Source organism: Mus caroli, chromosome 11 (genome assembly GCF_900094665.2).
Source record: "Mus caroli chromosome 11, CAROLI_EIJ_v1.1, whole genome shotgun sequence".
Classification (NCBI taxonomy): Eukaryota; Metazoa; Chordata; class Mammalia; order Rodentia; family Muridae; genus Mus; species Mus caroli.
Genome location: NC_034580.1, coordinates 5,652,026 through 5,674,695, shown reverse-complemented (window position 1 = coordinate 5,674,695; position 22,670 = coordinate 5,652,026). Strand labels below are relative to the sequence as shown.

The 22,670-nt window shown below is 44.6% G+C and overlaps 1 protein-coding gene across 1 annotated transcript in view; it reads left to right on the top strand.

Moving 5' to 3' along the window:
* Pkd1l1 (polycystin 1 like 1, transient receptor potential channel interacting) overlaps positions 1-22,670 on the top strand; it is a 154,494-nt gene that overhangs the window by 16,691 nt on the left and 115,133 nt on the right. Inside the window, 9 exon segments of the mRNA XM_021178465.1 lie at positions 2,549-2,847; positions 5,194-5,313; positions 5,800-5,968; positions 6,397-6,636; positions 8,884-9,016; positions 13,786-13,992; positions 17,066-17,247; positions 19,988-20,209; positions 21,829-21,989. Of these exon segments, the coding sequence (XP_021034124.1) occupies positions 2,549-2,847; positions 5,194-5,313; positions 5,800-5,968; positions 6,397-6,636; positions 8,884-9,016; positions 13,786-13,992; positions 17,066-17,247; positions 19,988-20,209; positions 21,829-21,989 (1,733 nt within the window).

Genomic DNA, 22,670 nt, shown 5'->3' with positions numbered 1-22,670 from the left:
TATTTACTTACATTCCATCCTTTGCCCCGCTTGTATCACCCTCCTTCCACACCCCATTCCTCTTCTCCCTTGCCTCTGAGAAGGTACTCTACCCCAAACCTGGCCTCCCCCTTCCCTGGGGCCTCAAGTCTCTTAAGGATGAAGCACATCTTCTCCCACAGAGACCTGACCATGCAGTCCTCTGCTATATTTGTGACAGGGATCTTGGATCTGCCCCTGTATGCTCCTGGTTGCTGGCTCAGTCTCTGGGAGCTCCCTGGGGTCTGGGTAAGTTGAGACTGCTGGTCTTCCTATGGGGTCACTCTCCCCTTCAGCTTCTTAAATCTTTCCCCTAATTCAACCATAGGGGCCCTGACTTCAGCTCAATGGTTGGGTGTAAGTATCTGCTTCTGTCTCGGTCAGCTGCTGGTAGGGCCTCTCAGAGGACAGCCATGCTAGGCTCCTGTCTGTAAGCACATCATAGCATCAGTAATAGTATCAAGCCTTGGTGTCTCCCCATGAGATGGATCCCAATTTGGACCAATCATTGGACCTCCTTTCTGTCAGACTCTTCTACTTTTTTTTTCCTGAAGTTATTTTAGACAGGAACATTTCTGGGTCAGAAATTTTGTCTATCAGTTAGTCACCCTGTCCCTCCATTTAAGGCTTTGTCTATCTACTGGCCATGGACTCTTCAAATTCCCTTTCCCCAGTCTTGGGCATTTTGGCTAAAGTTGCCTCCCCAGTGAGTCCTGAGAGTGTCTCACTTTCTAGAAGGTACTTTCTAGAAGGTCCCTCCACCTCCCACTCCCCAAGGCTGCTTGTTTCCATTTCTCCTATCCCCTTCCTCCATATCTGATCCTGTTCTTCTTTTCCCTTCCCCTTCCTTTCTCCCACCCAGGTTCTTCCCTCCCTCTGCCTCCTCTGATTATGTCCTTCCCCCTTCTAAGTGAGGTTGAAACCTTCTCACTTGGGCATTTCTGCTTGTTATATTTCTTACAGTCTATAGGTTGTTTCCTAGGTATTCTGCACTTTTTGGCTAATGTCCACTTATCAGTCAACATATACTATTCATGTCCTTTTAAGTTAGTCAGGATGATATTTTCTAGTTCCATCCATTTGCCTGCAAAATTCATGATGAGTTTTCTTACACATGGAATTTTTTTCTCTGCAAAGTCTCTCTCTCTCTTTGTATATATTATGCTGCCACCTACTGCTCTCTGGGACAGTAAAGCCTGTATTGATTCCTAAGGAGCAGCATACTCTGGGCCCTGGGCACATTGTTTTATTTGTTTGGCTCCAGCATTCCATACTATGAAATGTCTTTGGTCACTTTATGAGCAGTTATTGTGCATGTGCAGAGTGAGTTGCAATGACCTTCAGGGGCAAAGAAGACAGAATAGGGTGAGCTTGGAAATGATACAGCACTAGGGCTATAGGCAATCACCAGATGGAGCCACTCCAGCCTGAGTCATTTAAAAAGGGTCATGGCAGGTGTGCCTTAGCCAGATGGAGACAAGAAGCCTTCATAATGGGCACTTGTAAGCTGAGAGAGGCTGGGGAATGGGCCTTCATTCTATGTGGATGATGAATGAGATCTGGAAGGGACAGAGCTGGGAATGTGTGACTGGGACTAACTAAGGACATTATCCTGTGAAATACCAGGGGTCACTTAACATTTTAAAGACGATATACACCAAGATTAACTGTATTATTTAAGAATAGAGGGTAGCAGGTTGAGGTCAGAAACTTGCTACAGGCCTCTCTAGATCAGCAGAGATGCATGAGTCATCTGTAGCAGTGTTAACAGAGTGTGTGAACTAGAGAGTCAAAAGCAAAATAGAATGCAACTGTGAGTTTAACCCATAGGGCTTTAGGGGGTTCTTTGGGTCTGGGCTAGCCTCAAAGGGTTCATTGTGGATCTTTAGACAGCTCTTAATCAGCTTGGATACTGGTTTCCTGGAGATACCTGCCTCCATGGGACAACTGAGTTTTGGGACTTTTTCTGCAAGCTAGGCCCAGCTGCTTCCCATGATAACAGTGGCCAGCCTAAAGACAAAGAAGAGGAAAAAAGTTGGAGGGACTATGCAATTGACCATGAGATTGGTACCAGTCCCAAAGAGGAAGAATAGGTCTTATCACTTAATGAACAATTTAAAGTCATAATGACATTATAGAAACTTCAAGAAACAGTCAGGGCTAGGGGCCATTCTTTAGTCTATCATAATCCTTTGATATATACCATTGGATGTTTATTCAAGCCAGGGTATATGTCAAATACACACATGAATTAAGCTAGCTGTTCTGAGATTAGCGATAACATATTACATATATATGTGTATATGTGTGTGTGTGTGTGTGTGTGTGTGTGTGTGTGTGTGTGTGTACAGTTACTAATTTCTGATGCACAGATAGGCTGTATCATTTTCAAGGTCTGATGGAAAACATGAACATGACTGTTAAAATTTATTAAGAATTTTCAGACAGTAGAACATTAAGCTACACCAAGGCATGTTGAATGTAGAACTCTGTGTATTGTATGCCCATGAAATGCCCCTGTTGCTGCAAGGAATTCTTTTTTAAATCTCATTTATAGTATCAGTTCACAGATTAGTCATCCTATTATGACTGTCCTGGAGGTGTTAACTCCTACATCTGTTAAAAAACACATCATATGTCCATTTTGACTTTTTTTTCCAGAAGGAGTCTATAAGCTCAAGGCTGTTGTCCATGACTTTCATAGAGCCGAGGAACTGGGGCCCTATTATATGGACGTTGGTCATGGGAATGTGTCTGTCTTCATGAATTCCAGCTCTATCCATGATAGTGAAGCTCTTTCCTTTACTGACTCCCTCCCACAGCAGAGAGGTAAGACCTGTGCATGGAAGCTGAACATTCAGATCTGTGCGGCACATGTAGCCAGACTCCTCTTTAGTTTCCCATGTTTAAGCCACCCTATTCAATACACTGCCATTGCTCAGTTTTACCTCACATAGGAAGCAGTTACTGTGGAACATTTTGGGTCTGTGGCGATGAGATGGAATCACACACAGACCTGACCTTAGAGAATTTGTAATTCAGTAAAGATATCTGGATATGTGTCTAAAAAATGGAGGAAAGGACCTACAAGTCCTGAAGAGAAGCATGGCCCTAGGTCCTCTAGAGAGGGCACTATGTATCACCATGGATCAGGTAGTACTTGAGGCAGGAGTTGGTACATATGGTGAGCTGTGAGGAGTACCCAGAATGGGGTCATTCTGGAAGATGGCACAGCCATAGCCAAAGGTATGTAACACTGGGGACTCACAGTGTCAGGAGCTCTCTACATTGTGCCTCCTCACCCTTGCCCCACAGCTAACTACAGCAAGCAACATGGGGAAGGGATCAAAAACTCACAGTTCAGAAGGAGTCAGAAGAGGAGCTGTGATTAAGGATTCTAAAGGAGACAGTTGGGACACATTATAACAGAGCCAGAACAGATCAAAGCAACTCCTAAGTGTTCAGCATCAGTAATTGATAAATTCAGACTTGCTTTCTCTAGAAACAAGAAAAAGGAAACCCAGTGGGAGACGCATCCCAAAAACTCATTCTTGAGAATCTGTTCTACTTGTACCACATGTGACCCATACAGTCTTCCAGGAGGGAAACTCCCCAACTAAGAGTTACATAGTACATAAGAGGATGGCTAAGCCTGCTAAATAGCGCATGGTAGTTAGCCAGCTGACCACTCATATTGACTTGTCTTGTGAAAACTTTGAGTCAAGTGGGTAAGCATAGGCCGTGTGGTTCTGTGGGTTTTGTGCTAAGATTTAGAACTGGATGGTCTGAGTCTTCACCCTATACCAAAGACCAGTCATTGAACATCCTTATACAATTCACTTTCTTTCTTCACATGTTGTAACACCAGATTGTGGTCAAGGTTAAGTTTTAGTTGTTGTTAATGAGAGTACCTCACTCTTATTTTAAAATATGGCATATTTTAAAATAATCTGTATCAAGTCTATCTTATTTATGCTATAAATAAATATCTTCACTTTATGAAGAGAAGATTCATAGAGAAAAACACAGCAGTGATGATTTAAAAGCCCACATCTACTTTTTCTTAAGGCACAGTTTCCCCACCCCCACTCCTCCCAGCTCCTCCATCCACTCCTTCATGTCCCTTCAAAAAGGAGCAGACCTCCCAGAGACATAATAGGACATAATAAGATACAGTATGACTAGGCACAAACCCTCATATCAAGGCTGGCTAAGACAACCCAGTAGGAGGAAAAGGATCCCAAGAGCAGACAATGGAAGGGTTCGAGATACCTCCACTCCCATTGTTAGGAATTCCACAAGAACACCAAGCCGACAATCATAGCATATATGCAGACAGTACCTAGCAGAGACCCATGCGAGCTTCATGTTGCCACTTTCATCTTCGTGAGCCTCTATGAGCTGAGTTACTGGATGTGGACCGTGTTCTCCTGGTCTCCTTAACCCCTCTGGCTCCTACAGTTCTTCCTCTCCTTCTTACATGAGGTTTCCTGAACTCTGGGAGAGGAACATGATAAAGAGCTCCAATTTAGAAAAGCCAATCTCCTTTTGATATCCAAAATGAATTGATTCAAACCTTCTTAGTCATCATAATTCTAATTGAATTAAACATTCAATTTTTGGTATTTGTCCTCTAATATATATATTTTTACATATATATATATATGTATGTATATATATATGTATATGTATATATATACACACATATATGTTTATATGCACACACATTATGTAAAATGATGCATTACAGCCTTACATTTTGGAGGACTTAGATGAATGAAGCTTATTGTTGGACCCCATTAAGAATCTATATGATGTGGAAATTGTTTAATATATACACATAGGGAAAATATGTTTAATGTATTTAAAAAGCTAGCTAGCAAAGGAACTAACATATTTTAAAAGAAGTAATGAAATTATTACTGTGTAGAGAATTCTCAGAAGGGAAAGAAATCATTTAAAGAAAAATTTAAAGAGCAAAACCCTGTGCCATAATTCATGTTTACCAGATACACCATTTAAGTGTATGCTCTAGATTTCAGAATTCAAAGGGATAAAAATGAGGAATATCAGGGTGTGTGTGTGTGTGTGTGTGTGTGTGTGTGCATGCGCACACACATGTGCATGCTTAAAACAAGTGGATTAAAATTTCTCCTGTGTCTTCTCTTGTTTCAGGCACAGTCGTGGTGCATTGTTTTTCATCCATTTCTTCATACAATGTGTCCTTTATTTCTCAGACCCAAGTGGCCAGCAGCCAGGCCTGGTGTGGTGTGACTGTCGGGTATAAGATGCAATGTGCGTCTCTGTTTTAATTCTAGATGTAGTTCTATCCCCTCAGTGGTCTATTGCTGGGAGCTCTACTGTCACCTCAGCCTGAGACCCAGTCCACTTGCCCACAGTTTGTTCTGGGACTTTCTTGGAAACCATAAGCTCTGAGGCTCCCACTAGAGTGTGGGAGATAGAGGACTCTCATAAAGTCATCTGTAGTCCCCATCTGACCCCCTCCCCCTTTATCTCATGCTTTCCAAGCACAGTTCTCAAAACAGCTGACCATGTTGCCTTGTGAGCCATTACTGGTGACCCTTGGACTTGGGCTGTCCCTTTGTTTGGACCCTGAAGACTCCCCTTTCCCCCCTGGATTTGGTCTACATTCACCTCCACAGGCTCATTCATTCTCAGTGCCATGCCTTGCTTATGAGGCAGTGGTGGTGGTGATGGGTCCTCTGATTGGCTTCCAGCCATTTATGCTGATGGACCTCCTCTTCCATCTTTTTGTCACAGCCGTGTCTGTCTATACCAATGGAACTGTGTTTGCTGCAGACACAAACATCACATTTGTGGCTATTACCGAGGAAACTATACCCCTGGAGTTCGCTTGGTATTTTGGAGAAAACCCACCAGTGATGACAACTTCCAGAAGCATTAGAAGAAGGCTGAGCATCCCTCAGTGGTCTGTCAATATTGTCTTCAGTGTTGATGCAGCCAACACTCAGGATTAAGATTACCCTGTTACTATCACAATAATTTTAATGGTGTTTACATTATGCCCAGCCCCAAAGCACTTTGTGAATTGAGCTTAACCGTAAGATATAAGAGAGGCTCAGCTCCCCACAGTTTGCACTAAGTAACAGGGTGATTTCACCTCAGCCCTCAGTTTAACCCAGAAAACGCTTCCTCTAAAGTAGGGCTCACTTCATTTAGAGATGTGAAGTAACTAATGAGATAGGGAATTTAAAATGAATTCCCCCCACTTCAGATTTGATATTGCCTAGTCAGATAATGCCCACAGCTCAAGCTCCTAGCTCTGTCCATCTGCTGAAGTGATGTGGAGATTCTCCCAGCCCTGTGTTCTCATCTTGCCATGTACCCCATCCTCAGGTACCATGTGAAGGTCAAGGCCACCAGCAGGATTGGCAGTGTGGTCTCTGAACCCCACCTCATCAGGGTGCAGAAGAGAATCATGGCCAATCGGCTCGTGTCTACTGCCTCAGCCCTGGTAAATGCCAATGTGTCCTTTGAGTGCAGGCTCAACTTTGGCACTGATGTAGCCTACCTTTGGAACTTTGGAGATGACACCATTGAGTTGGGCAGCAGCTCCTCCAGCCATGTCTACAGCAGGTGAGGAATAAGGGGCAGGTGACAGCTGATTGCGGGTGTACACGTGGCTGCCTTCTGAAGGATCGATACTTAAAACCCCACAGTCAATCTTGCAGATGACAAATGTTGACTGGAAAGAAGGCAGGCTGAGCTAGGGCTCTGGAGGAGCCTGAAGGTCCAGGGAAAGGAAGCAGATAGAGACTTTCAAGTGATTCTGTCAGCAAAGAGGGTATGGGGTGCAGAGTATACAACCCCCATTCATGGCTTTATAGACTTCAGAACCATACTTGCATATTCTCATGTGACCAGAAAGGAAATGTCCAGCAGGAGATTCTTAGAGAAAAAATGGGGAGGGGGAACCAACATAGACCCCAAAGAAGGATGTCAGTGGCAGAGATTTTCAGTGGCAGGCAGTATGCTTGGGAGAGGGAGAGGAGATAGACAGGCGTGTAGATGAAACTGTAAGGCTCTGGGGTCACACTATAATGGGTCTCTGTGTCTGAAGGTACCTTTGATTCAACCAACTCTTTACCTGAAGAAGGCATTATGAAGATAGTTGTGTGTCATTTAACAACCAGAGGTTCTCTGACACAGTATTATTTGTTGGTTCGGTTAATGTGCAAACCTTCCTTAGATGCCATGAACCAGGTACTTAAATGGTACCTGATGCAGTCAAGAGAGGATGTAAATATTAGATAGGTAAAGACTACCAGCTAGTGCTGTTTTATAGGATGCATTTCTTTTTGTAAGTAAGTGTACATTCTCTGAAAAATATAGTTCATAAATATATAAGCCAACAGCATAGCCATTTTTATCATCATCCATGTACTGCCCATCCTTGCTTGTTCTGGCAATGTAGGAGTTGAGTTCACTGCAGTATCACCACAAACACAAAAGAAATTACTTTCTGTTTATATTATGACCTCTATTGTGGTGGTTTGAATATGCTTGGCCCAGGAAGTGGCACTATTTGGAGGTGTGGCCTTGTAGTAGTCCTTGTTGAAGGAAGTGTGTCACTGTAGGGGTGGGCTTTGAGAGACCTTCCTCCTAGCTGCCTGGAAGCCAGTCTGCTCCAGGCTTCCTTTGTATGAAGATGTAGAACTCTCAGCTCCTCCAGCGCCATGCCTGCTTAGATGCTACCATGTTCCCAACTTGATGATAATGGACTGGACCTCTGAAACCTCTAGAGTCAGACGTCCACAATTCAAATCACCCTTAGCAGCAGACTCTTCCATATTCCCACTAGGATGTCCCATTAAGCCCCACTTAAAGCATTCCACTGCTTTCCAAATCCAAAGTCCCCAAATCCATATTTTTCCAAAGAAAAGCATGGTTAGGCCTATCATTGCAATAACCCAGTCTCTGGTAACAATTTCTGTCTTAGGGTTTTTCTGCTGTGAACAGACACCATGACCAAGGCAACTCTTATTACAAGACAATTGGGGCTGGCTTACAGATTCAGAGACTCAGTCCATTATCAAGGTGCATAGCAGCATCTAGGTAGACATAGCACTGGAGGAGCTGAGAGTTCTACATCTTCATACAAAGGAAGCCTAGAGCATACAGGCTTCTAGGCAGCTAAGAGGAAGGTCTCTCAAAGCCCATCCACAGAGTGACACACTTCCTCCAACATGGCCATATCTACTCCAACAGTCACACTTCCAAATAGTGCCACTTCCTGGGCCAAGCATAGTCAAACCACCACAGCTATGGTATCACTAAGAAATACAAAATATTCTGCATTATTTTAATCCCAGGAACCCTTGTCATGTCATATGCAATACTTCACTGACCGTGGCATCATTGTCCAGAACCTAGCTAGATTAGAAAGATAAGTTATATCTGATTGTCTTTGTCCAAAAACATTGTCTCAGAAGGTTTTCTTTAATGCAAAACCACATGTGCAAATGATGCTCAAGGTTGGGAGTATGGGAACGTCAGAGAAGCAGGCCAATTGTTCTTAGCGGAGTCTCTGGCTAGGGAGAATCCCTTAAGTGGATCAAGTCCTTCCAATGAGTGTCCAGTTTCCATAGCTGCCGGAGATAAGCATGGTCAAGGCCAAGCCTCGGACTAGCATGGCACTGGTGCAGAGGAATATTCAAGTGTGCAGAAGAGTGTTACTTACTGTCACTGTTATAAAATACCACAAGCAAAAGCAACTTCAGGAACAGAACACTTGGGTGAGGGGTCCTGAGGCTATAAAGAGGGATTGAGAACCGATGTACAACAACCTCAATCTCTTTATTTCTCTGCTTTCTACCCTTCCAGGGAGGGGGAGTTTACAGTTGAAGTCCTTGCCTTCAATAATGTCAGCTCCGCCACCCTAAGAAAGCAGCTTTTCATCGTGCGGGAGCCTTGCCAGCCACCCCCAGTGAAGAACATGGGGCCTGCGAAGGTGCAGGTAGGGCTGGGCTTGAGGACTCATCATCCTGCCTGTCTCGCTCTAGGCTGCTTCCAAGTTGCTGAGCTCGCTGGGGAATGAAGGAAGCTTGTTAAGTTTGTTCTGCTGCACTCAGCACAAAAGAGTCACTGTGAGGGCTTTGGAGCTGGTCCCTGAGCAGGGAAAGCCTGCACCGGGAGGGAAGGCTGGTTTCTGGTGGCTGAATACGTCCTTTATTTGCCTATATGACTCTTGACGCTCAGCTCAGCTTGCTTTGAGTAGCCTTTTTTTTTTTTTTTTTTTTTGGTTATGCATAGAATGATAGCATTTTCAGTAAAAAGAAAAATTTGACACCACAATTAAAAGAAATGACCAATTATATGCTGGTAATAACGACAGAGTAGGGAAAAGAAGGCTGCCTTTGATTTCTTGCAGTCCTTTGAGGACTTTGATTTCAGACAGTTTTACTTTCAGGTCAAAGGTGTCCAGTCCAGCCTGACACTTGGGAAGGCGAACTCAAAGCTGAGCATTTGCCAGAATGCTATCTCTAATGGATCAGCTGCCAGCCCTGGGTACTTCAGGTCCCAGCAGCCCCAGAGGGCAGTAGATTTCAAAGCGGGTATGGGATTGCCCTGGGCAGGCCTTCCAAGTGTCCATGTCCCCTGAGGCAAGAGCTCTGCAGCTCTAGAGGCCAGCATTCCATGGTGTCAGGCTCTTCTGTGCTCTTTGTGTGAGGGATGGACCAAAACTCAAGGGACTCAGGGAAAGGCGACAGCTTGCAAGGCTCTGACTGGAAGTCTCACTCTGATGGAGAGATGATGTTATTCCTTTGTTTGATTTTGTTTTGTTTTAAAGAATATTTTCTTAATGTTGTTATCTTATTTAATTTATTTTTATTTTATTTTTAAGTATTTTTATTGGATATTTTATTTATTTACATTTCAAATGTTATCCCCTTTCCCGGTTTCCCCCTGTTTCTATGAGGGGGCTCCCCGACCCACCCACTCCTGCCTCCCCGCCCTGGCATTCCCCTACAATGGGGTATCAAGACTTCACAGGACCAGGGGCCTCTCCTTCCATTGATGCCCAACAAGGCTACCCTCTGCTACATATCCAACGTCTATTTTATTTTATTTTATTTTATTTTATTTTATTTGAGGTTTGGTATCACAATGTAGCCCAGATTGTCTTTAAATTCAATGTACTACCCAAGCTATCCCAGAACTCTGTTTTCCTGCCTTGGCCTCTTGCACGGTAGAACTACAGACTCCTGTTCCTGCACCTGTATCTATTGTTTGTTTGTTTTAATTTATACTTACTTTCAATGGATACACAGAGGCAAACACAGTATAAATAAGAGAGCTTAATTTTTAATCTGTAAAACATGTTCATTTGAGCTTTTCTGTAAGAGAAGGAAAACAATATTGATGACTCCATTTGTATTTTATATTTTCTGTGTTTTCTAAGAGTATAAAAATGGAATTGTGTGAAATCCAGACAGCAGGAGATAAGTGTATTATTTTATTTTTTATTGACTTAAAAATGGATTTATCTTTATTATTTTAAAATCACATGTGTGTGGATGAGAGTGCATAAGTGCAGGTGCTTGCCCAGACCAGCAGAGGACGCCAGGTGCCTTGGCGCTGGAGTTGCAGAAGGCTGTGAGCCTCCCAACATGGGTCCTGGAAAGAAGACTTAGTCTCCAGCCCCCACTTCCCTGCCCCTGCAAGAGGAGGAAACACTCTCATCCACCTAGTCCTTTCTCCAGCTCCCTGCTATTGTCTTTTATGTGTGGAGTTGTTATGTGCCTTTTTAATAGATGTGTCTATAACAACATTTGAGTCATTGTTATAGCATGACCACTGTCTTTTTGACTACATGATTTTTAACAGTGGCATATATTGGGTTATGTGTTCAAATTCTACACCATTTCCCAAGTTCCTCACAACCGAACTTTGATTGTTCCTAAATTTCTATTACTACAAATAGCATGTGGCAATCTGTGACTATCGCTTTAGCCTGCAATGCTCTATGCATTCCTTTCTCCGTATCCTTAGTGTCTCCAAGTCACTGAGCTGAGTGACAGAACATCTTTCTTGGAAACCTCACTTTTGCTTGCCAAGTTCTACTGTGCACCCATTCAGAGCCAACTTCCACCCCAGTGGAAATTGTATGGCTTAATTCATATTATCATTTATATATATGAAGTCTGAAATCTGAGAATATTACAAATTTCCATTTACTGTGTTAGTCCAGTGGTTTTGTTGAAATCATGTTCAGAGTAGAACAATGAAAAGAACTGACAGTCGTTTAAATGGTACCACCTACAGAATACAAAAGGTAAGTTTCCCAGCTCTAAGACTATAAATTCTTTCTCCTGTTTTTAACTTTTCCAGTATTTATATCATCTGTGTTTTCTTGATAGGAAACTATATTTCAACTAAAATTTAAGACTAAATGTCCCAGTCAGTAGGTGGGAGGAAGGCAACTAATTCCTTCCTTTACCTTGAAATACATTTAATTAAATTTTCTGATATATTTTACCATATTGTTTTCCCTCCCTCCCGTCCTTCCAGATTCTCCCCACCTCCCTACCCACTCAATTTTGTGTTCCTTCTCTCCCAAAACAAAAATAAGAAAAACGGCAAAACTCAGAACAGATAAACCAAAAACAGAAAAGAAAACCAATAAGACAAAATATTAAAACAAAAGACACACCCACAAAAATATAGAGTCTGTTTTGTATTGGCCAAGTACTGCTGAGTCTGGGGCTTTCCCTGGAGTGTCATGCTTTAAGGGGAACAATATAGGGGAGGAGGACCGGAAGGCTAGGGAAGCTAACACTAAGGGTACTAGAAACTTAAAATCCCAGTCTTCAGTTTTCTCCTTCTAATTAAACAGAACATCCTCCAGGGGGAGCCCTTGCTCCTAGCATCAGCCCCAGAACTGGAGGGGTCCCTGGCTGGACAGCCTCCCTCCTAAGGTTGGCATGCCCTGAATGCTTTTCCATATTCAGGGACAAATAACAAAGTCAGGCCAGGTATGCTGAGTGAAGGATTATAGCTACTGTCCCAGAGGATGGGGCATAAAGTGGTTGGGAAGAGCAACACAGCTGTGAGTTCCATAATAAAAATACAAACAAATAACAATTAAAAGACATTGTAATGTAATCAAATCTGGTAAACTTTTCCTTTGACATTTTTAATTAGCCTCATTCTTGAAAGAAAAAGTATTTACATTTACATACTCATAGCAGGCAAATATATATATATGTGTGTGTGTGTGTGTATACATTTATATACATACATGTGTGTATGTACATACATATATGTGTGTATATGTGTGTATGTATATGCATATGTATATATATGTGTGTGTGTATGTATATGCATATGTATATATATATGTGTGTATATGTATATATATGTATATGTGTGTATAGATGTATATATATGTGTATATATATGTATATATATGTGTGTGTATATATGTATATGTGTGTGTATATATGTATATGTGTGTATATATATGTATATGTATATGTGTGTGTATATATGTATATGTATATACTGTTTACTTTTGTATGTAAATTAAATGTACTAGTTACTGGTGCTATCTAAAGTCCAGCCCCAAGTCTAAACTGGCAGTTATGCAAATAATGGCCAGTTATGCAAATAATGGCCAGAGATTTACACTCCCTTTTTTTTTATTACATATTTTCTTTATTTACATTTCAAATGTTATTCCCTTTCCTGGTTTTCCCTCCAAAAATCCTCTCTCCCCTCCCCCTGTTCCCCAACCTACCCATTCCTGCTTCCTGGCCCTGGCATTCCCCTATACTAGGGCATAGAGCCTTCACAAGGGCCTCTTCTCCCATTGATGATCAACTAGGCCATCCTCTGCTACATATGCAGCTAGAGCCATAAGTCCCTCCATGTGTTTTCTTTGGTTGGTGGTTTAGTCCCTGAGAGCTCTGGGGGTACTGGTTAGTTCATATTGTTGTTCCTCCTATGGGTTGCAAACCCCTTCAGCTCCTTCGGTACTTTCTTTAGCTCCTTCACTGGAGACCCTGTGCTCTGTCCAATGGATGGCTGTGAACATCCACTTCTGTAATTGTCAGGCACTGGCAGAGCCTCTCAGGAGACAGCTATATCAGGCTCCTATCAGCAAGCTCTTGTTGGTATCCACAACAGTGTCTGGGTTTGGTGACTGTATATGGGATGGATCCCCAGGTGGGGCAGTCTCTGGATGGTCATTCATTCAGTCTGTGCTCGACACTTTGTCTCTGTATCTCCTCCCATGGGTATTTTGTTCCCCCTTCTAAGAAGGATCAAAGTATCCACACTTTGGTCTTCCTTCATGTGGTTTTCACATTGTATCTTGGGTATTCCAAGCTTCTGGGCTAATACCCACTTATCAGTGAGTGCATATCATGTGTGTTCTTTTGTGATTGGGTTACTTCACTCAGGTTGATATCCTCTAGATCCATCCATTTACCTAAGAATTTCATAAATTCATTGTTTTTAATAGCTGAGTACTCCACTGTGTAAATGTACCACATTTTCTGTATCCATTCCTCTGCTGAGGGACATCTGAGTTCTTTCTAACTTCTGGCTTTTATAAATAAGGCTGCTATACACATAGTGGAGCATGTGTCCTTATTACATGTTGGAGCATCTTCTGAATATTTACTGGGTAAATGATGGCCAGCAATTTACACTTCTAACCGCTTGCTGTACCATCAGGGTTGGCAGACATTCAGTGACATGACCCGTCTTGTCAATTCCCAGATATGGAGATCTCAGCCCCTGAGACTAGGAGTGACATTTGAAGCTGCCATCCTCTGTAACATTTCCCAAGGGCTTTCCTACACCTGGAGCTTTGTGAGTGCTGAGATGACCACTGTCACCCTCCCTGCTGCTGTCAACACCCGCAGACAGACCATCATGCTCCCAAGCTACACACTGGAGTGTGGGAACTACACCGCCATCGCCAAGGTCAGCTCACACACCGTTCCACGAGCCCTGACAAGCCAACCAATCCTCTCCACAAGCTCTAGAGAAAAACCTCTTCTAGCCAATGAAAGGGAATTGTTGCTGCTGCTGTTATTGTTGTTGTTGTTTAAGGTGTGGGTAGAATTTTTTTAAAAATCTTTCATTTAGCTGGAAAAGTGGCTCACTGAGCAAGAACATTCATCGCATAAGCACAACAATGTATACAATATGTATGTATAACCCTAGTACTTTCGGGGAGAGGTAGAGACAGGGGAATGAATCACTGTGTAGGCTGGTGCACATGTGTGCACATTTGCAAACACACACACATACACACACCCACAATCTTTTAATTTTCCAGAGAATATATGTTCTAATTTTGTTCAAGTAATCAACAAAAAACGATTTCTGTCTTTTTAAAGACTGTGCACCTGCTTTGACCTAACCCTGAGCTGGTAGAGGAATGGAAGAGTATTGATGCTGCATTTAGGGAAGAAAAGGGAGGATATCCACCAGAGGTCATGAGAGACGGACCCACTGTGACCCTCAGCCACTGTGCTTGGGGCTGGGAAAATGTTATAGATCACATGGGAAAAGGGAAGTCACTGTGTTGAGTGGCTTCATGAAGGAAGGTCCTGAATAGTTTGCTCACGTGTGTAGAAAGTGTGGCTACAGGTTAGCCGTGTGTAGTGACTGGAACCAGGAAGATGGCCCTGGGTCAGACTGTACTGAATTCAGAAGACCAGGATGAGGAAACGGTCCTTGGGACCCAAATCTCTACAGGGGAATGGGTGTTCTCACTTTGTGGGGTAACTGGTTCCACCGAGGTTTAGGAAGCCCAGGCTGCAGGAAGCCCATCAGAAGGGTCCCAAATACCCAAACTGTCCCTCAAAGAAATGAGGCTACCGGGCCCTGGTGGGGAACATGATCAGAGGCTGTTCACTGTTCCTCTGCTGATCTCAATAAGAACCAGACACTTGTCCATGGGGGACAGAAGGCTGTGGGGTATGCTTTGAGGGGCACTGTCTTAGTCACAGGTAGGAAAATCCTATTTCTAAGATGTTTCTCTTTGGAAAGATTGACTGAAAAGTAGCAGATTTTATTTTCATGGGAGCATTAGGTCACCCTGATCCTGTCATAGTCTAGAGCAGTGGTTCTCAACCTGTGATTGCAACTCCTATGTTGGGGGGGAGGGGCTTGTCAAACTACCCTTTTACAGAGGTTGCCTAAGACCATCAGAAAACACACATTTACGTTATGATTCAGTAGCAGAATGGCAGTTATGAAGTAGCAACAAAAATAATTTTACTGCTGGGAGTCACCACAACATGAGGTACTTAAGGATTGCAGAATTAGGAAGGTTGAGAGCCACTGGTCTAGGGGACACTCCCAGGTCATGGTGGAAACTGGCTTTTATCATCCTTCATGTCTTGGCGCCCTGGTGGAAGCATGAGAAGGTGGAGAGTGTCCCTCGATGGGCCTGCTCATCCTCCCAGACAAGCCTCATGCTGATGCTAACTTGGCTTTGCAGATGGCTGAGTATTGATGTCACTTTTAGAAGATGTCACCGTTAGCTTAGATTCTTCATTACTAGCAGGTCAGAAGGAAAGGAGTTGACAGTGAATCTGAGAGCTTCCCCCTCTTTACCCTTCAGGAGACTCTGGGTCTGGGATTATAGCCAAAGGGATGGGGTGAAATCCTGAAAGGATAAGCCCGGTCTCGCATAAACCAGCTGGAAGGTTGGTGGTCACAGCTAGGAGCACATATCCATCCTGAATCACTGTCTGTTGGCACATTTGCTCATTAGCTGTATCTGACTCTTCTAGCATGGACCCTGCCTGTGTCTAGGCTTTGGGGACCTCTGATGAAGTGGTTTTTTCTGACCCCTCTCATTGGCATGTTACATTTGGGAATTAGACCTCAGATTCCTGCCCCTTCCTTGGCAGCTCCACACTGAGCTGCCGTCCTCCACAGGTATGGCACCTGCTCAGAGCTTGCTTGCAGCTTCAGGGTGCAGCAGGCACTGGGTAGGGGGCCCACCTAGAGAAGTTCTGACTACACATTAATTACATTTCTCATTGTGAAAGAGTATATGACCAAAGCAACTTGAGGGCTGGCTGGGCTCTTACAGTTCATCTCAGTGGGGAGGCATGTGACAGGAGTGTGAAGTGACTGGTGACACTGCATCCTTACCTTGGAAACAGAGTGTAAAGTTCACCTTGCCTTCTCCTTTATGCCTATCTAGGAACCCAGTCTATGCCCCACCCACATTTCTCAAAGACCATTATGTGTTTTATCCCCTCCTCTGCTCCCCACACCCACCGACTCCTTAACTGTGCAGTAGGGGGACCTCTTGGCCCCATTGTCAACCCCTTTCTTTCCTATTAGATGTAGCAGGGTAAAAAGAGCCAACAAATGTCAAGACCATGGAGAAAGAGTTTTCAGTGGAGGTTTGGAAACTGTCAGCCATGTGTATACAGAGAGCATGGGTATACCTTGTCTTAATTTGCTTTCTATTGCTGTGATAAACACCGTGATCAAAATCAATGTGGGGAGGAAAGGGTTTACTTGGCTTACATATTTGAGTCACAGTCCACTGAAGGACACTAAGACAGGAACCCAACACATAAACCTGGGGCAGCAACTGAAGCAGAGACCATGGAAAATGCTGTTTACTAGCTTGCTCTTCCCGCTTCACCCAGTTTGTTTTCTTGTATAACCCAGGCCTAGGGATGGTACTGCCCACAGTGGGCTAGGCCCTTCGACATCAATCACCAACCAAGAAAATGCTCCACAGGTATGCCTACAGGAAAGTCTGATAAGGGCATTTTCTCAGGTGAGATTTTTCTCTTCTCCAATTTGTATCAACTTGACAAAATCCTGACCAACACACACCTAGATAACTGTACATTTAGGTAGGCTTACATATTAATAGATCCATGCTCTTCCCTCCAGTCACATCCTCAGATGACTGCTGTAAGTGAGCATTGCAGAGCTGAGGGCCTGTGCCACATGTGTAGATCCAGGAAGTATGTGCTTGGTCTCATGTGATCCCCCCTTGTCTCTACTCTCTCAGGTTCAGATCAAGGGAAGCATGGTGTATAGCAACTACTGTGTTGGTGTAGAAGTTCGAGCTAGGGCACCTGTCAGCGTCATCTCTGAAGGCACACACATCTTCATCTCCACGGCCACCTCAACCTTCATCATCCTCAGAGGGGCCCAGTCCTATGACCCTGACAACCCAGGGGCTGCTCTCAGGTGAGAATGCAGAACGGTGAGACTCTCTGGCTCCTACTTTTTCAAGCCCTGGCTCAGGAATACTAGGAGAGTTAGTCCGGGAATTCTGCCAAAACAGGTTGAGCCATTCTGTGTACCCGCTTTCTATAGTTGAACTGCTTTATTCATTATCCAAGTGTAAGCCAATATAGGAAAGGAAAGTGTGAGTCGTTTTTTTTTAAGGTGCTGCTTAAAACTGTGATTTTGGAATGTGCCATGTAAATGCTACCCTTTCATTAGGACTCCTTAGTCAGATGCCAGTGTGTGGGGGAGGCAGAGAACTGCCGGTTAGTAAGGCTCAGCTCTGCGGTCACAGACTCTGGCCCAGACAGCCCAGCCTGACAGGCCTTTTCCAGCCTTCCACGGGGATCCTCTACCTCCCAGCATGCAGCCTCATGCAACCTCCACTCATGCAGGCTCATGCAGCCTCATGCAGCCCTCCCTGTAACCCCAGACCCCTGTTGTACACCAATCTGCTCTGTCTGTGCTGTCTGTCACTAGCGCCTTTGTGCCACTTTCCTGTGCCTCAAATCACCAAGCCACAAATTCCACCTCTTCCCAATGGCCTTCTCCACCTCCCTCCATGAAACAAGTATTTTTGTTATTAAAAATCAATTTTTATACAATATATTCTGATCACGGTCCCCCCTCCCTCATACTATCCCAAATCCCCTCCACTGCCCCACTCACCCAACTCCATGCCTTCTGAGTCTCACTCTCTCTAGAAAACAAGCAGGCAATTAAACTAGAATAACGATAAAGAGAGAAAAGCATAAGAAACACTCATACACGCCAAGACACACACACAAAGAAAATCTGTAAAAACACAAAGTCAGTAATCATAATATATACGCAAAAACCCAGTTAGGTTTTTTTTTTTTAAATGTCCAAACAAAGCAATATAAGACAAGAAACCCTCCCTTGTAATGCCATGCAACTTATTTTGTGTTGCCCACCTACAGCTGCCATTAGGTATGGTGTGTATACACAGTGAGAGTCTGTTGGACAAAATGCAATTTTCCTTTTTGGGGTATTTTTCAGTTGAGCATTTCTCAATTGGAGATAGCTCCTGATTAGGGCTGGTGGCTCATGTCCTCTTCCCCCTCTTGGTGCTAGGACCCTGAGGAAACAATTCTTCCAGTCACTCAGGCCAAAACTTTCCTCAGTGTTTTGACATCTTTCTCTCACACTTCATGCCTGTCAGGAAACCTCATTATGTCTCCCCTAGACACAACTCCATCATACTTCCCCTGCATTGCATGGATAGAGCCACCAGGGCCTCAGCTTACGTCCACCCTCAACCACAGCCAGTCCTCCAAGACAGGATGGAGTCTTTCAAGACAAAGCCAGAGCCCTTACTTCCCTGCTCTGACCATCTGCACACCATTCAGCTCAGAGGGAAAGCCACTGTCCTTAGCTGTGTGTTGTTCTCTACTCCCATTCCTCACTCATAATGGCTGCTGTGCACTGTCCTCAGCATTGAGTCTAAGTTCAGAGCAGCAGGGCTCTCACCGAATATACCCCTGTGCCTGCCACATGGCCCCTATTCATAAACCAGCTCCTTTGTCATTGTGACCCTTCATGTCTACCACACCCAGATGTGAGATTTGATGCTTCATTAGTGCAGTGGAGGGGAGAGGTACCCTTTCCCTGGTTCTACCTATGTGTATGATGTAGACAGCTCTCAGCTCTCAGTCCTACACACACACACACACACACACACACAGCCTGACAGACTAAGTCTGTATCTGTGTCATCTTCACACTGTCAACTACCAGGACCCATCACAGCACCTAAAAATGAGAGCTCTGTGTCTGGACGCTAAGGAATCTTCCGGGTGAGCCACGGGACTGCTTCTCTGCACAGCTTGTGAGCCATACTGTATACCGAGTTCTCTTGTGCCCTATGGATGCTGCTCCCCAGTAGAGGTTACCAGGTGGCTGCAGTGCTGCCTCATGCAGCTTCATGAACAGAAGTTACCAGAATGCAGTGCCGCAGGCTAGACAGGGAATTGGGCTTTTAAGATTCAAATTTAAGTGACACTTATGGAAGCAAGTTGCCCTGATGAGGGAGGCTGACCCAGCTTGCTAGTGCATTTCCACACTGTTTCCTGCCTGTTTAAGCATGTCTGCTCAAGGCTGCGATGATGCTGTCTTCCCAGTCCTCCCTGGTGGTGCAACTACCTTATCTTGTGGCTCATGCAATTATTATCTTACAGAAAGATGGCGAGATGGAAGGAGAATCATCTCAAGTCTCCTGCTGGCCCCATTTTTTACCAGCTCTGAGTGAAACAGGGCAAACTCCCCCCTACCTCCGACAAGGCCTCTGCCAATGTGCTTTCTTCCTAAAATTGGGATAGTGTGACATTCCTGTCTCACCATGTGAAGTTGTCTCAGAGACAAGATGCAGCATTGGCAGAGTGATTGCGAAGGAGCCTTCTACAAATTGTGAGGCTGTGTTACTTATGAGCAGGAGAGGGGTGCCATACATAGGGAGAGGAAGGAGTGACAAAAAAAACTCCAAGGCCAGGGTACATGACACAAGTCAGAAGGAAGCAAGATCCTGTGTGGAGTACAGTGGTCTCTGTGCCAGTGAGTGGGAAGACAGGCCCAGCTCCTGCACCACTGATATCAAAGGGTGAGAGGTATGGTCTCTTCCAAATCACATGTGCCTTTAACACTCAGTGATGGTAACCACGCCCCTCCAATGGCTTCCCCAATAGGTATCACTGGACTTGCACAGCGGCCAGCTCACCAAGGTGGCCCTGCTTTGATAACTCTACTTCATACCAAGTGGACATGCAAGCTCCTGCCATTTCCTTCCCAGCAAAATGGCTCAGTGAGTGCTGTGACCAGTTCCTTGTGACACTGACAGTCTCTAGCAGGGGACAGAACTCATCACAGGCCTTGATGTTCCTGTCTACCCGTCCTGACCTGGCCTTCAGGTACCCTTGCCCTAATCAGAGCAGATGAGCACCCTGGCTAATGGTGGCAGCTTGAAAGGAATCTGTGTTCATGGAGCAGTATGAAGTTAGGCCATGTGGGAACCACACCAGTAAGGGAGAAGTGCTTGCCAGGGAGGGGATGGTGATTTGGATAGTTCTGTGTCTCCCGGGTTAACACACTGCAGCAACTCTGAAGAATGTTGCCATGATGCCAGTGGGTCCCTCCTGTCATGCACCCATCCCCAAGATGGAAGACCAATGATTGGGGCTGACATCAGAAGGCAGCAAAGCCATCTAATTTCCAGACTTGGGAGACTTCTAGGAATTACAAGACTGGAGGATACGCAAGTGTGGGACCATAGAGGATTACAGAGGCAAAGAAGTACTATGAATCAAACCCATCAGCTTGTCATCACCAAGGCTACCAGAGTACTCATATTATAGCTCCATGGACCAAATGTAGGACTTGAGCTCAGCTGTCAGGATGGGCAAGGACACAGAAGGTTCTGGATTCCCCCTTCAAAGGGCTAGGTTATAAATGACTGAGCAGGGGGCGAATTCTAGGGGAAGCAAGTTTGTATTTGGCACAATATTTTACATACTCCTAAGAATGACATAACTGGACATTTAGATCAGTTTATTTCTGGGGTTTTCCATTTAATATTTCAGACCTTGGTTGACTGCAAGTAACTGAAATTTTAGACATCAGCTACAGTACCCACATCCACAGACAAATTCACACACACGTGGGTGATAGGCTGTGTGGTTCCTTTTCAGAAAGCTGCAGACCTGCGCTGCCATGGCCCTTCTTGCCTCCTGCATGTGGTGTTACATGGTGAAGCCATGGCTTGGCATATGGCTGATAGTGGAAGACACGGGGAATCCTGCACACAACTTTAGGAAGTGTCCTCTGTACTTAGCCTTTTAAGGTCCTCATATCCTCTAGCAAAGGAATTCATGTCACAAAACTCAATCTAGTCTCTCACACTACCTGATGATGTCCTAAAGAACCCAGAGTTCATGAAATGCTCTCTCGGAAGCATCCCTGAGCCAGGAAAGAGCCTGGAGAAATTTCTAGGAAGTAGCTATGGTGACTCAGAAATGTGTGTATAAAATGCAGGGCTGTGCAAGGTAGGGTCCCTGACTGCACTGTAGGCCATGGAACAGCTCATGACCCAATACCCCTGCCCAGGTGAAAGGCAAGGCTGAGCTAGATGGCTGTGGCAAAGGCAGAAGGCTTGGGAAGGCCCAGGTGACACTGGTGTATTGCTATGGAGACAAGCATGTGGGACAGAGGTGAGGAGACAGCTCAGGCATTGACTGACAGGCTGGACAGCATGGCCAGAGCCAAGTCTGAGTGACAGAGAGACTAAAGCCCAGGACTGCTGACACTGAGGAAGTCTCCCAGCTTCGCTGACCTTGGTGAGCAGTGAATGTGGTGTGTTAGGTCCGATCATGCTGTGTGAAGTCTGGAAGCTGCTCACATGGTCCTCACTCCCCAACTCAGGCTCTGATGATGCCAACCCTGGGTGAGGTTCAAACACAACCAGCCCAAATGAATACAACCTGGGAATGCTTGTCCTGCTTTCCTACAATATCAAAGTGATTGCCTGTTCCAGATTCGTCCACATCTCATGGGTCAACTTTAGAGACATCTCTGTGAACTGGAATGAAGAAGTGTCTCTCCTAGCTGTGTGTGAAGACTGTGGAGATATCCCAGACCTCACGTATTCCTGGGACCTCTTCCTAGTCAATGCAACAGAGAAGAGTGCAGTGGAAGGTAAGATGGCTACTATGTTTTCCTGATGAATAAGAAAAGCTCATGGTTGTTCTGTGCTTACTGAACCATCATACCTGACCTGCTCATGGCTAGGATTTCTTCGCACTTCAACCCTCCAGACACTAGGTGATAGACCAAAAGTGGATTCTTCTTCTACAAGAAGGCCAACCTGTTTAGAATTATTTGTTTAGGATCACAGGAAGCTATTGCAAAGGGACTGTGGTGAATCTCACTGTCCAGACAGCCGTGGTTCTTGGAACTTTGGCATATGTATTGTGTCTATGATCTACTTCCCTGGCACACAGCTCCTAAAACCTATGTGATCATGGTTTTATATGCTAATGAGCTGACAGATGGCTAGCAGCCGCTCACTATCTTCAAGATGTGGCGTGGCTATCCCAAACACTGGGATGTCTATGTCACAAAGCTTCCAGTAGAGCCCCAGGATAACAAGGATCACTGACAGAGGCTGAAGTTCTAGAAAGGGTTGGCAGCTCAGGCCTCTGCTCACACACCTCACCCTGTGCACCTCTTGACCTCTATACTCTGTCATTTATATTTGACCAGTGAATTTGTGTCCCTGAATTATGTGAGCTCCTCTGAGAGGGGATGATTGGAACCTCTGATTAGAGCCAAAGAATCATAAAGCCACGTGGGCATTTAGACGTGGGACACTGTTAT